At 37.3% G+C, this 16,401-nt stretch overlaps 1 protein-coding gene across 5 annotated transcripts in view; it reads left to right on the forward strand.

Annotated features, from left to right (window-relative positions):
- Positions 1 to 16,401, forward strand: part of SPATA17 (spermatogenesis associated 17) — a 248,621-nt gene that overhangs the window by 92,524 nt on the left and 139,696 nt on the right. For all 5 annotated transcript variants that reach the window (XM_012187039.4, XM_012187041.5, XM_060396033.1 and 2 more), the window contains exon 6: positions 14,800 to 14,923. In XM_012187039.4, the coding sequence (XP_012042429.1) occupies positions 14,800 to 14,923 (124 nt within the window). The remainder of the gene's footprint in view (positions 1 to 14,799; positions 14,924 to 16,401) is intronic.

Consider the following 16,401-nt stretch of genomic DNA (forward strand, 5'->3'; position numbering starts at 1 on the left):
TCCCATTGAAAACAGTCTTAGACCTCAGCACGAACCTCCCATTGAAAACACTAGGGATCAATCTTTCAATCAAATAGAAGTATTGTCACTCAAGCACATTATGTTAGCGTTAATTGCTCAGTCATTTCCAACTCTTTGCAACCCTATGATCGCAGACGCATTATGGTGCAGTGGTAAAAAATTTGCCTGCTGATGCAGGAGACGCAAGAGACATGGGATCTATCCCTGGGTGGGGAAGATCCCCTGGAGAAGGAAATGGCAACCCTCTCTAGTATTCTTGCCTGGAGAATCCCATGAACAGAGGAGCCTGGCAGGCTACAGTCTATGGGGTTGCAAAGAGTCGTACACGACTGAGAGAGCACACAGTACACAAATCAAGTGTACGTCAAATATGGGATCACAAAGAGTCAGACACAACTGAGTGACTTAACATGCACACAGGCACAAGAAATATTGATCACTTACGGTATACCAAGTATTGTGCTAAACCTTTGATCCTCATTATCTCCTTCCATTTTCACAATAAACCTGTGAGGTAGATATTATCACCTGTTCTATACTTCAGCTAGAGATAGCTTAGTTTTGCTACAACTTTCCTCTAAGTATGATTTTTCATAAGATCCTTAATTAGGATGGAAATATTTGTATAGACATTTGTTAAAGAATGAATAGTTACTTTAAGGCTAAGAGTGGAATATAGACACTAAACTATCTCATAATTATTTGGTAAAATTAAATAAAACCCATTCATGGTCAAATTGATTTCCTTCTTGAAATATATTTTATATTAAAGCTAGTCAATAAAACCACTTGTTTTTATGAAACAAATTATTTTGAGTTAATGAAAGGAGTGGTAGATTTTCCATTGTTGATAAATGCAAGATATTTGAATTGTAAAATGAGGCTGTTTCATAGATTCATTTGGTAGGTAAACTGTCAGGCAGCCTCTACAAATGGGCTGTTGTGTCATTGCACTTATTTTTAGTATTTGAACTCAAATGAACTAGGCAGTCTCACAATTCATCTCTCGTGAATCTGAGCAGTTAAGTAGGTAAGACGAAAAGGTGCAGCTCCATTCGACTCTAACATATCGTTGGCTGTCAGGTGAGCCTTGTTATGCTGTCCATCCTCATTTAACTATCCCACAAGATCTCTTAATGAAGTTAAGCCCCAAGTTCACTCCAATAATTCTGTGGCAAGAGTTTGTGCAATGTAACAATTCATCACTTGTCAGGAAGGCACTTTTAGTTTATACATTTAATAAGGGCATCCTCTAGCTTGGTTAATTAGAAGTGAACAGTTTGCATATTTACTAAATGCAGAGTGTCATTGCCACCACGGCCTATTGCCTACATGAATTATTTCTCTATCTGCAATAAACAGCTGGGTAATTATTACTGCCATAATCAGATAAATTCCCTCTGTAAGGCTTTTCTTACATGGCAATTCTTTGAACTCATCCAAAGCTGAACAAAATTTATGAACTCCAGCAGTGAGGCCACTTTTTCATAGTAGGGTGTCCCTGTTCCCGATTTCAAGGACATAGTGGCACACCATAGATATTGTGTAAATAAGGAGAATAAATACGATTACCAAAAGATAATGTTTCAATAAACTATTTAAAAATATAATATTCTGATCTCAACCAACTAAATGATAGCAGTTTGGCTTTATCGAATTTTATCTAGATGACAGGTTATTTTAGTACGAGCTAGCTTAACTTGTAAAGAAAATAACATTTTACTTTTCAAGGACAAAATTAGTCTGTAATGTTAACTATGCACATGACTTTTTTTCTGTATAATCACTTTATATATGAATGTACAATGATTATAGCAATTAATTTGGTAGAATTTAGATAATAACATACTACAGTGTCTAACTTAAAATACATGTGTAATCTTTCCTTTTAAAACTACTACTTATCCATAATTAGTAATTAAAAACATAATCCATATAATCACCTTAAAATATGAAATGATATCAACTATTTGATCACAGTCTTTTTATTGTTAACAAGAAGGCATTATCTTTAACAATTTGCTATTTCAAAACATTTTTAAAGCAAAGTATATAAAAAGGAAAAAATAACTCTATTGCTGAGATAGATTTAATAAAAAGAAAAAGCTTATTATATTGGGTATAATTTTGCTATGTATATCTACATATACAGATATTTTAAAACATTTTTCAAATTTAACTCTTTATACAATGGATTTCAAGCAATGTACAAAAGATATTTATGAGTAAAAAAGAACCATGGTAAAGGAAAATACAGAATGACAATTCTAATAGTATGACTGATCTGAGGATAGATAAAGTTAGTTAAGTATGTCCCATTGTCAGAATGGAGAAAATATTGCTGTATATTTAAGAAACAGCTTTTCTAGAAGTTTCTAGAAATTTCATATATGAATCTTCAAGAGGAGACACTGAATAATGTAGTAAACAGTGGCTTCTGTAAACTTTATTTTTTTAACAAAAAAAAGCTCTGTGAATTTCAAGTCTCTCTTTTTTTGTGGTGATATCTTGGGGGCACTGGGGCAAGGGGGAAAGAAGCCAGAATGTAGCAGTAAACTGTATTCATTTGAAAGCAACGGACTCAAATATGCTGGTTTGTGAACTTAGCCTCTTGGTTGTCCCACTTTGAGGAACGAATGGATTGGCAGTTCTTTTCTCTCAGTTATCCTAGCTGATCCTTTGACAGGAGGCAGGTGCAGGACAGTTCCTTTTCATATTGCTGGCTGAGAGTAACTTCATGTAGTAAAAATCAGATTTGGGTACTTCATATCTTGTTAATATACGTTTTCACTCATACTTGAAGATATATTTAGGTTATTGTGAAAGTCTATCACAATGGCTACCCACTCCAGAACTCTTGCCTGGAAAATCCCATGGATGGAGGAGCCTGGTAGGTTGCAGTCCATAGGGTCGTGAAGAGTTGGACATGACTGAGCGACTTCACTTTCACTTTTCACTTTTCCTTCATTGGAGAAGGAAATGGAAACCCACTCCAGTGTTCTTGCCTGGAGAATCCCAGGGACGGGGGAGCGTGGTGGGCTGTCATCTATGGGGTTGCACAGAGTCAGACATGACTGAAGCAACTTAGCAGCAGCAGCAGCAGCATCAAGAAAATGGGTCTATTGCTAAAAGCTTATTGAAAATACCATCCAGTGGGCTATTTGGCCTTCACATTATTTGATGTCTTTGAAGCATGTGACACTGCTGATCACTTTCTCTTCTAAGCTTTCTTATACCTTGCATTCTCTGATGCCACTCGCTCCTGTCTTCATTGCTCTTTCTGATTGTTTCATGTCTAATTTCTTTTGTGTGGTTGTTGTTTTAGTCGCTGACTGTGTTCGACTGTTTGTGACCCCGTGGACTGTAACCCTTCAGGCTTCTCTGTTCATGGGGTTTTTCGGGTAAAAATACTGAAGTGGATCACCATTTCCTTCTCCAGGGGATCCTCCCAGCCTAGGGAATGAACCTGCAGCTCCTGCATTGCAGGCGAATTCTTTACCACTGAGTCGGTGGCGAAGCCCTTCTTTTATGTGCTCACCTTGATTTGCCTGATCTTGAATATCAGTATTCTCTCTTTGATGTACTTATCTTTTTACTCTTTATCCTCTGGACAATCTCCTCCACTTTAGTGACTTCTGTTTCCACGTGTATTCTGATGATTTATAAATCTGAATATGCTCCAGCCCAGAATGTTCTGATTATCATTAACATTTACTCAAATGCCGGCCAACACTGCATCCACACTTGGAGATCCACAGACATATCAAATTAAGCATGTTTATATGTGAAGTAATAATTCCCCCTCCAAATCTCTTCTTCTTATGGTGAATTGGACTGTTTTTCATCTCAGTGCCCAAGCCAGAAATGTGAGATTCATACTCAAGGTGATTTTCTCCATTCTATTGATGACCAAGCTCTTTCACTTATTTTTCAAGCCCTCTGTTCTCATTCCTCATTCGTACTGCTGCCTGAATGATAAAATACAAATCTGATCAATGTAATCTGTTGTATTATCTTCCTTTTAAGGGTTCCATAAGAAAAGATGACTTAGAAGTCCTGTCATATCTGTCAAGTATGAACATTAGGATTATATTTTAGAGTCAATTCATACCCCAAATAAATGCATTGGTATTCTGAAATAGTTATAATACATAAAATCTTGAATCTTTGAAAAAATTGTTAACATGTATCTCAGTTAAAATATTATTGTAGAATAAGAATTCCTAAAGAGTGTATGTGTCTAAAGAGAGAGGTGTAAATAATACATGTATATATATATATATATATATATAATAGACATTTTGTAATAAAGTGGAAATATAGGCAGTTTGTATCATACTACAAAAGCAGTGAATCAAAAACTCATCACTTTTTTAAAAATACTTTTTTTGTCCCTGCTTTGTAATGCTTCTAAGCTTTTTCCCTTCTTGTTTCCCTTTTAATCTATCTATTTCCTTTCTCAGGAGTGACATTGAAGAGAATTGAGAGAGAAAATTACCCAGTTTCTTTCTCTCTGTCTCCATTCTTTCTACTAGTATTTTGTAATCTTTTCTTACCCTCCCTAATGGTACATAGGATAAGATTCTGTTTAGCATTCATACAAAAGTGATACCTAAGATCAGTCATAAATTCATTGGTCAATAAATAGTTTTCTCAAACTCATTAGATAATTTACTGGAGTTACATGTGATATACTGCTTTGAAACAGTTGTTGTCATCCTGTGGTCGGTCACTGCTTTATGATAGCATCAAGATTAGTTTAGAGACATCCCTCATCTGTGTTGAGTGGATTGCATGCAAAAGCGGCTGCAGTTATTTTTGCTCTAAAATGAAGTTAACACATTTCATTGAGAGACAATGTGTGATTTTGGAGTAATCACAAAGTAAATAAGATCTTGCAGGTATTCTCATATGAAGTGGGAACTACTACTCAGCTCTGACCTCTACCTAAAGCAAAACTTCACTAGCTTGGTCCTCGTTCTCCATGGCTGCTGATTCACTGTGATGATACACTCTCAAGGGACAGAGAATATATTGCGCCTCGATTTACCTTTTTGCAGGAAAGCCCCCATGCTGTGTCTCAAAGACACCATCTGTAAAGTTGCTTCATTTCACAAAGAGCAGGCACCTTGTTCATGATACCTGCCCGTTTTCCAAACTCAGTGAGATGTTGTGAAGAAATAAAGCCTGTGAAGCACTTGGAGCGCCTGAAAATGATGCACTAAGTCAATATACCTATTATTATGACTATTGTTGTACTTAGCTCAATGTTACTCTCAATTATTGGCCATCATGTATATTACATAAAAATTTACTTCCTTTTATAGAAGTTATTCAGAATAGTAAAAAGAAAATAATTTTACAGTGATATATGTGCATATTTTTTAGAAAGAATACTGTATAAAAATGTCATTTCAACTAAGTCTATTCAAAAGAGCCAGAAGAAGAAAAAAAATTTATTTTCATGAATGATTTTTGAATGGAGTCTTACTGCTTTTTAAAATCAACCAAAGTAGGCAAATGAAATAATGGAGCAATTGGATGCTCCCTTTTTACGATCAGAGTGAAGTCATGGTATTGTAATTTTATAACATTGACCATTATCTTCTCTTTTAGTTTCTTTCATCCTCAAAATATCTAGTCTATAGAGTACAGATTTGCTAGCATTACCCTTAGAGAGCCCATTCTCCCTTGGTCAGGAAGCCTTTCTTCTGCTCTAAAGTGCATTATCCCACCCCCTGCTTGCTGTTGACGGCTCAAGTCTACCAAAGAAAGCTGGAGTTTCTTGTGCATGAAAGTGAAAGTGAAGTTGCTCAGTTGTGTCCAACTCTTTGCGACCCCATGGACTATAGCCTACCAAGCTCCTCTGTCCATGGGATTTTCCAGGCAATAGTACTGGAGTGGATTGCCATTTCCTTCTCCAGGGGATCTTCCCGACCCAGGTATCAAACCCGGATCTCCCGCATTGTAGACAGACACTTTACCATCTGAGCCACCAGGGAATCCAGCCTCATTTCATTACCACTCCTCTCCACCGCAGCTCACTCTCTTTAGTGAAAGCCCGCTCATTGTTCAGTTCCTGACCACAGTGCCTTTTCCAACCCCTCTAATCAGAGGCGAGCTCACTGAACTCAAGGATCTCTTATGTATTTCTCCATAGACTTATTCTGTCTATAGGCTAGTTGGTTGTCAGCTATTTTATTTGCAAGCTACTTGAAGGCAGGGACTGGACTTGCTACATGTTCATTTATTTTATTATTTTAAACATACTTATGACTGCCTGAGTGAATAAGCAAATGAGTGTTAATTTTCTTCATGATACTAACTCTTAAAGTAGCTTAAACGTTTTGAAGAGAAATTGATCTATATTGCAAACAAAGGATTTTCAAGAGTAACTGAGAAGTGTTTTATGAGAGCACTTTTCTAAATCTTTTCAAAATGTGAAAATCTCGACTCTAGATTTCAGAGTACGGTGTAGTGTTCAGTAGCAGCCTGAGTGCTTGAGTATCAAGGACTATGTACTGTGGAGTGCTTACTTTTAAACTGTATTTCCCCTTTTGAAAATGATACCCTAATGAGATTTACAACACCTGTCCAACATTCCAGGGCCCAGGTAGCCAGGTAGATAGCAAAAGTGATTTAAATGATTTGACTGCCTGAAAGTGAAGCAATAGGTGGGGAAACAGTGGAAACAGTGTCAGACTTTATTTTTATGGGCTCCAAAATCACTGCAGATGGTGACTGCAGCCATGAAATTAAAAGACGCTTACTCCTTGGAAGAAAAGTTATGACCAACCTAGATAGCATATTGAAAAGCAGAGGCATTAGTTTGCCAACAAAGGTCCATCTAGTCAAGGCTATGGTTTTTCCAGTGGTCATGTATGGATGTGAGAGTTGGACTGTGAAGAAGGCTGAGCGCCGAAGAATTGATGCTTTTGAACTGCAGTGTTGGAGAAGACTCTTGAGAGTCCCTTGGACTGCAAGGAGATCCAACCAGTCCATCCTAAAGGAGATCAGTCCTAGGTGTTCATTGGAAGGACTGATGCTAAAGCTGAAACTCCAATACTTTGGCCACCTCATGGGAAGAGTTGACTCATTGGAAAAGACTCTGATGCTGGGAGGGATTGGGGGCAGGAGGAGAAGGGGACAACAGAGGATGAGATGGCTGGATGGCATCACTGACTCAATGAACGTGAATCTGAGTGAACTATGGGAATTGGTGATGGACAGGGAGGCCTGGCGTTCTTCGATTCATGGGGTCGCAAAAAGTCGGACACGACTGAGCGACTGAACTGAACTGAACTGAACTGTGATGTATATATATACATATCTCTTGTAGTACTTCATAGTGCTTTAGCTAATATGGCGATACTCATATTAAGATCATTAACTGAATATAATTGTATCTCTTCATGATGTCTTCATGAGTAGAATCGAATCATCTTACTTTCTAACAGAGCTTACATTGCCGTGTCTGTACATTCATGCTTCTCAGACTTTAACAGGCAAGAGGCTGACTCACGGTCCTACCCTCCAGAATTTCTGACTGAATCAGTCTGGGCTGGAGCCTGAGAGTGTGCATTGCTAGCAGTCCCCAGGTGAAGTCAATGCTGCTGTTCAGGGAATCACATCCTGAGAACCACCCACTGTCTTTGGCAAAGAGCCAGAGTCCAGGTTCTCCCCTCCCTTCCCTGATAGAGGCTTTGTCACTGTGGTTTCTTCCCTCTTCTAATTAAACCATCAGAAGTGATGAAATGTACTAGTAGTCAGCTGAGAAATAAATAAAGAGGAGACTCACCTAATTTATACTAGATATTAGGCCAACTATTTTGGGAGGGACACATCAATGAGTACATCTTAACCCTAACCTTAGCATGTGGTGGGGGAATACAGAAGTGATGCGTGTTTATAGGTATAATATGCTATAGAACGTAGTAGACATTGAAAAGAAAGGCAAGGGATCATGAGAGCAGGAGCAGCTAGAGAGTAGTAATTATTAAGGGAATCGTTAAGCCCTTTTAGAGGAAAGGGTAAATTTTGGGGTGTTTTTTTTTTGCGGGGGGAGAAATTGTTCTTGTTCTGGACTAGAAGAGAGGAGAAAAATTATAAAGACAAAATTTTTTGGTACATATTTTGAAATGAATAGGACAATGAAGCAGAATAGAAAAATATATTGCTCTCTTCTGAATGGCATAGATGGCCATCTTAATCATTTTTATTAGGGTAAAAAAAGTATTACATGAGTCTGCTGAACAAATATTGAATAATTTAATCAGTAGTATATAGAAAGGGCTAATTCCCAAATTCTAATTATGAGTTTGGTTACTTTTCATCCTATATAAATATTATTTCTTTCTGAAAACAATTTTGAGCAGAGTGCTGTATTTTCTTCAACAGTTTATGTAAGTGTGTTGTTCTTCTTTGGTTCAGACCTTAGAAAAAAAATCAAGAAACACTTTTGAAAGGAAAAGTCATTGTGACAAGAGAAAGACAATGTGCAATGCAAGAAAACATGTGTGGTTACTCGACAGGAATCTTTCATCTGGGCTCAGAATTGAGCCGGCTCATGTACCTGTTTTTGTAATCACTTCCCTCAGGTTTCAGGCATCATTCATACGATGACTTCCATACTTATACGGAGACAATAGGGTAAATTCTTTACAACATTAATTATATCCGGCATAATGGCTCTGCTGTCTAAGACTATCTTTGTAAAATCTATTTATTTATTCATTCAAATAGACATGGACAAAATGGACATAGTCTTTACAAAATTTGCAGTCTGATGAGTGAGGTACATTAAATAAGCAAATACTCTGGCTTCTCTTCAGATCAAGGATAATAAGCAAATTTATCCATGAAGACATAATTAACAATGTTAAATTCTATAGAGGAAAAAAACTAAATTATGGTATTATGAGTGAGAACACCAATGGGAGAAAATTCAGCTTGCTGTAAGGGGAGTTCAAAGCAGAAAATAGAGTATAAGTGAAAGTCCTGAGGTAAACTGTTGGCTAGGAAATGAAATTAGGGTCACTGGGTAAATTGTTTGCTGGGAAATAAATAAGGCCGTGGTGACTAAGGCGTAGTAGTGACAGGAGAATGTGGTATGAAGTGAGATGGAGAGATAAGCAGGGCTGTTCCCGAAAGGCCTTGTGGTTTGTTTGGTCTGTTAGTTGTGTAGGGCTGATTAGCTCTTAAGCATCTTTTCAGGTTCAGTCTTTTTTAATACACCAGTATGATGTACACTGGACTTCCCTTGTGGCTCAGTGGTAAAGAATTCACCTGCCAATGCATGAGATGCGAATTTGATCCCTGGGTCGGGGAAATCCCCTGAAGAAGGAAATGGCAACCACTCCAGTATCCTTGCCAGCGGGCAATAGTCAAAGGGTCGCCAAAAGGTCGGATACAAATTAGTGGCTAAACAACAACAATGATGTACATTAGCATTCTTTACACACTCAAAGAGTAGCAAGTGGGAAATGTGTGTTAAGAAGAGAGGACACGTGTGGCTGCAAATGCAGAAGTTTGTGTATTCCATTGTCACTTTGTTGCTGTTCATTTGCGAAGTTGTGTCCAACTCTTTGCGACCCCATGACTACAGTATGCCAGGCTTCCCTGCCCTTCGCTATCTTCCTGAGTTTGCTCAAGCTCATACCCATCGAGGTGGTGATGTCATCCAACCATCTCGTCCTCTGTTGCTCCTTCTCCTCCTGTCTTCAATCTTTCCCAGCATCAGGTTCTTTTCCAATGAGTCAGCTCTTCCCATCAGGTGACCAAAGTATTGCAACTTCAGCCTCGGCATCAGTCCTTCCAGTGAATATTCAGGGTTAACTCCCCAGTTATTAATGCTATCACCTGATGATGAAGAAGAGTTGCAATTAATTTAAACTTTTTCAAAACAGATCAGCTTTTCCCTTTTGTGGACTTTGGAAAACTAATATGGATTTTTTTTTGCTACCATCAAAGTTACCATCTCAGAAAAAAAAAGTTTATCAATATCTAAATAAAATATTGGATTGGGCAAAATGTATGATATGAATACAGTATTGTGCTTAAAGATGTGGATTTTGCTCAGACCTAGATTCAAATTCTGACTCTGCCACTTTCTAGTTTGAGCATTTGGGCAGAGATCTCATCTCTGTGAATCTCCTTTCCTAATCTACAAAATGGGAGGAGTGATATCTGCCTCACAGGACTGTGGAAGGATTAAATGAGGTATGTAGATATCTTAAAGGGCTTCCCAGGTGGCTCGGTGGTAAAGAATCCACCTGTCAATACAGAAGACGCAAGAGACGCAGGTTTGATCCTTGGGTCAGAAAGATCCCCTGGAGGAGGAAATGGCAACCCACTCCAGTATGCTTTCCTGGAAAATTCCATGGACAGAGGAGCCTGGTGGTTTACAGTCCATGGGGTAAAAAACAAGAGTCGATCATAACTGAATGAGCACACAGATGTCTTAGCCAGGAAGCTCTTGGAAACAAAATGTAAGTCAAAGATTAAACTACTGATCCTTTATTTGGGTGGTTCTAGTCCAGGGCAGTGTGAGGGTGAAGAAAGGGAGAGTGAAGTGTTTTAGAGAGAGTGTAGTGTCTCAGAAACAGACTGTGAGACAGTGATTTGGCTCATGAGTGTTGTTGGGGGGCATTTGGGGAACAACATTTTGAAGGGAGTGGAAGAGGAAAGCAGAGGGAGACGCTGACCTGCATCAGAAGTCTCCATCAATCTCAGGAAGCTCTGGGATTCAGATGGGCCTTGAAGGTAGTGCCAGATTGACAGAGAGGCCTCTGTATTCCTTCCGTTACCAGCTATTGGGTGCAAGCTGTGGTAGAGGGTGGCAAAACCTGGGATGGGGCAGCTGCTTTTCTCCAGTGGAATGTATTTAGCTCAAGCTGTCTGCCACTAACACTCAGGGCAGCTGTATTGGGTGCTTTGATCCTTTAGTGACCAAAAGCTTCACATCACATCCCCGACTGACTCAACTCAGCACAGCAGGTATGCCTGCTGTTTTTAACCATACAGGATTTCTCCCAGTTTGCGAGGAGACCTCTTAAAGCAGTACATGTAAGGCAGAAAAAAGGGGGAAATTTCTCTGCATGAATCTTCTCTGTCCCTTGCTTCCCACTGTTCAAGGTTTGTCCCATGCTTCCTGCTTTGTAGGAAGCCAGACTCTGTGCTCTCCCTCATGGAATTTTATCCATAAGGTGCACACTAGTGTGGAGAGAGAAAGGAGGAGCTCACTGAGGAGATTTTAAAAAGCATAAAAGATTCCTATTCAGTGGAGTAGATAAAGCAAGTAGCCTCGTACCCCGATTACGGGAAACATTCTCTAATGTAACACCTTACTGTATGCTAGTCGTTACTTTGAGCACTTTAACAGAGATTAATCAATTTCATCATCACAGTAGCTTGATGGAGAAGATCCTGAGACTGATAATATATTTGCATTTTACAGATGAGGATATTAAGGCTCAAAGATTAAACAGCTAGTAAGTAGCCCAGGAGAAATCTTATAACCAGGTGTCATTTCAGAGTCTGTGTTGGTTAACTGCTCTGCTATATTGCCTCCAAGTGGCTGTTACTATTTTTATTATTATTATCATGTTAGACTATGTAAATATTTTATTATCATTATAGATATCATTAGAAAAATGTATTCAAATATGTAAAGCTTTAGATAGTTTCAGTAATTTTTGCCTTTATTTTTACAAATATCTCAAAATGTTTGTACATATAAAAACTGGTGGAGAAAGTCTTGGGACTTATCCAAGTTTCATTAACTATACAGTAGTAAACAAGATCATAAGATGAAAGAAAATATATGTGGTTCATTCAATAAAAATATCTCCTGTATAGTATTTCTTGAATTAGGACGACTACAATCAAATATAAGGTTAGAGGGTCTGCAAATCTGCTGCTGCTGCTAAGTTGCTTCAGTTGTGTCCGACTCTGTGCAACCCCATAGACGGCAGCCCACCAGGCTCCCTCATCCCTGGGATTCTCCAGGCAAGAATACTGGAGTGGGTTGCCATTTAAATCTAGGCGTTCTAGTTCCATTTCTGCCATTAACTGATTTATTATTCAGATTGGCTCATTTCACCTCTTTACGTATTTCCGTATTTGAACAACAGGGCGATTAGTTATACCTATCCCTTATATATCACAGGATTTTTTTTCAAATAGAAATCAGACTATATACCTGAAACGTAAAAACATATTCATAACAGTCTGAAGCTATTTGGAAAAATTTGTATTTGTTTAACAAGCATTTTAAAAACTGCTGGATTGGAAAAATAGGTGAATTTTGTATCTTTGTAGGAACCCTAGCTACAGTGGTTTCCAGCTTTTGATCTTTAATGGGATCATGATTTTCTATTGCATCCTTTACACTGAGCCATATCTTCATCTCTATTGCTACAACAAAAAACCTGTGTATCAAGGATAAATAATTTAATCCGCTCTTCCTACTTAGTTATTTAACAAAGAATATTTAACATGAATATAATGGAGGTTTTCAGTACGACTGTACTTGTTCAAGTAGAGCAATAAATCAGCATAAGATTGATTTTTTTTCAGTAACTGTATGGATTTATTAAATTAATTTTGTGATTTGAGATTACCCTCAATTACTTTTTCTAGGATTTTTCAAATTTCTTGGGTTTTTTTGTAGGGTTTTCCAGTTCCTTCTGGATTTACTCTGTGTTTATATACTGCAAACTAACATTCTCTAATGTTCCTCTCAGTTTTAACTCTCCTTATCAAGCTTCTCGAGTATACACAGATTGTTTTAATTTTGTGTTTCCATAACCTGAAGATGAACTGTTCTTACTTCTTTAAATAATTTCCACTGCTGATTTTGTATCCAAGTCCTATTTACTTCTTTGTACCTTACCTGTTTGTGTATGTGTTCAATTTTATTGGGCTTTTTTTTTTATGTTAGATCTCTTCATATTCATTAAATTACTTACAGAACACAAACTTTTTATAGATTTTTTAAAATTTTTATGATCATTCAGAATATTGCTGTGCTTATCTTCGGGGTAACATAAAATCGGATCATGCATATTTGAGTTATTATCCTAATAGCGGCAGTTCATTGGCTATTTTAAACTCTCTTGAAGACTTATAAGAGAAATTATAGAAGAGATATTTATTTTTAACATAATATCAAAAGTAAAGATGAAAATTAATGATGTGCTCATTTTTTAATGTAACACCTGATTGTTATTTTTCCTGGTAAAAATTCTCAGTTATTCATATGTAACTGCCTTGAAATGTGTACCTAAGGACAAAGAAAGGTCACCAATCCCTCTAACTCCTGGTTCTTTGTCAAAAATGGACACAGTTAATGAGGTTTGTTTGGTACAGAACAAATTCTCAGACACAGATAGAGATCCTTTCAATGGAAACAAATTTGTTTGGCTTTACCAGGTTACTTAGCGATTAATAATAGCCTTGAGATGCAGGTCAGAAAGGTCATTGTACCAGCTTGCCAGCACAATCTAAATGTGCAGCCAGCCTCGCTCTGTGGGTACAGAAGCCCCCAAAATACTATGCATAAAGTAAAACAGGCTATTTTCTGACTCCTTTTTTCATATTAATAAGCAATTTTCAAGAGAAGGGTGGCAAAATGAGGGCCATGCCACTCCAAGTAATTCATTTATTTTGCAATTTAATCTTATGTTGGAAAAAATAGCTCTGCTGCAATAGCAGGGCATGGTGATTTTTAAACGTCAGTGTGTTTCATAAGTAACCTTGTATGAAGTATTGTATTAGTAGCCTTTAACAGAAAATTGCAACAAAAATATTTCTAGTCATTGCAGTAGGAACAGGACTCTTTTTTTTTTTTTTTTAATTTTTGGAATTCTCTTCTCTACTTTCCCTGCTATCTTTGAGGCATGTGCCTAGAAGATTGACTTAAAATTTTACTTACAGAACTAGACAGTATGTTACATATTAAAAAAAAATAAAGTACAGTTTCAAAACATTATTTTAATGTGAGTGTTAAACTTGTTCTTTGAAATATAAAGGATTATTCTCCCATAGTTTGATATTATTATTCTATTTAGTAGGTATTTTTCACATAGTATATTTTCAGAGCTAATTATGTGTTTAAATTTCTTATATACATGTATATAAATGATGAAAAGTTTCATTATTTTAATGGGATTTGTTACACTTAGAATGCTGTGAACTTTTATGTACACAGTTTGACTTCTATTCTAATTATTGGTATAACTGAATAAAAAGTCAGCCTTTCAAAGACAAGATAGTACATGTATTATTGTTGATAATATTTGAACTGTTTAACTGAAGTAAATTTAGACTAAATTAAGTATATGTTTAAAACTCTATCATATTTTTAAAATTAGCCCATAAATATGTAAAATAAACAACTAGACCTTTGTAAATACCAAATTTAAAGGAAATCAGTGGTTTAGATGTTTTCTTAAGTCTAAAATGGTTAATCTTCAGCCAAGGAAAATGATAGCACACTAATTAACTTACTTTGCATTTAATATAGTCCGTTAGCTACTGAACTGATTTTAATATGTAGATATTTGATTTTCAAAATTTCACCACTGAAAGATCATTTAAATGCTTTTTAAGGATTGCAAAGATTCATTTAGAATGTGCTGGTAAGATCGATTACTCCACTGATTTTGATGAATGTGGAGGAAGGTTGCCCCTCAAAAACTGACTTGATTCTCATCAGTGAAAGAATTAAAAGGTTAGCGTATCTTTCGTATCACAAATAACTGCAAACTTTCGCTGCAGGGAGGCCCTTGAAGAGTTTGCAGAGATGAAAGAAAGGGAAGAGAAGAAGGCAGACCTCGAAAGGGAGGAGAAAGAAAGAGATTACCAGGCTCGAAAGATGCATTACCTCCTCAGCACAAAGCAGGTTGGTCTACCTGTCCCTGACAGCTCGCGGAAGCCACTGGGGCCCCCAGCCTGACAGAGATAAACTAGCAGGCTGAATGGGACATGACTCGTTGAAAAGATACCGCAAAGACACTACTTCAAGTTCAATTCTGTGCTGCTCTATAGGTGCACGCAGGCACCCCGGCTGCCCTGTGACAGCAGCTTCATGGAGGCAGCTGGGCCAGGCTGGTACAAAGGTCCAAGTCCACCACCAAGGGCATAACATCCGTTTCCAAAGGCAGACTGAGTGGCTCACGGTTGTGTTGTGAATTGATCAAGAGCTAAGAAGTTATTAAGTTGAGGTCGCTTTCATGTTGTCTCTGTGAACTGAGCCAATGTTGAGATTAAAACCATCCTTTCTAAATTCTGATGCAAGTTTTCAGGTATAGCTTTTAACCAAACTGCATGAGCAGTTGTATATTCGTATAGAGATGTATATGTGGAATTTGGAATATTAAGATGTTTCTTTTCTGATATGTGGGTAGGTTTCAGTGCCTCAGATCTCATGGTTACTAAGAAAATATACACTGCATGTAGAATATTTTGCTCACAAAGAATAAGATGGTTGCTGTTTAAAAAAGCATGAATTTAGGGATTGAAAAGTGTTTCGTTACTTAAGCTTAAAGCTGTGCTCATTCAGTCATATCTGACAGTTTTGCAACCCCATGGACTGTAACCTACCGGGTTCCTCTATCCATGGGATTTTTCAGGCAAGAATAGTGGAGTGGGTTGAAATTTTCTTCTCCTGGGCATCTTCCTGATAGGGATCAAATCCAAGTCTCCAGCATCTCCTGCACTGCAGGCGGATTCTTTACTGCTGAGCCGTAGGGAAAGCCCAATGGGAGCTTGAGGCTGGAAACTAGCAATTTCTTGGGTTTTATTCTTTCTCCTAGACTTCAAGCCCAATTTTAGGGTTCTTGCTGAGTTGCATATGCAAATCTCTTCAGACAGGGAAAGCCAGTCCTATCCCAGTGGGAGAGAGTGAATTTAAGAATGAGTGTCTTCCTTAGAGGTATCTAAGTTCAAAACCATAGTAAATACTGAGCTGGCTGTGTACATTTGGAACACAGGTCTCTTGTACTTCTGGCTTCTATTTGGTAGTCTAAATAACAATACTTTCAGTAATGATTACTATATTAATATTTACTTTAATTTGAATAGCTGAATTGTCTTCGTTTAACAGGCAAGGAAACTGAAATTCAGATAATTTTGTGACTGGCCATAGACACAAAATTAGTAGTAATAGCTCTGGTGTTCAAACTGAGGTCTTTCCACTCTAAATACCCAGGTACTAATTTAAAGATAATTTGAAAACTAAAAAGTAAAAGTATTTTCAATTTTTATTATAAAATCCATAGCAATGTAAACATTTTAGTTGTGTGATTAGTGGGCTGCATTTTAAAGATACAGAATTCCAAATCTTTTTAGCAAAACTTTTTTTTCAAATGTTAATTACTA

This window comes from Ovis aries, chromosome 12, assembly GCF_016772045.2.
Source record: "Ovis aries strain OAR_USU_Benz2616 breed Rambouillet chromosome 12, ARS-UI_Ramb_v3.0, whole genome shotgun sequence".
NCBI lineage: Eukaryota > Metazoa > Chordata > Mammalia > Artiodactyla > Bovidae > Ovis > Ovis aries.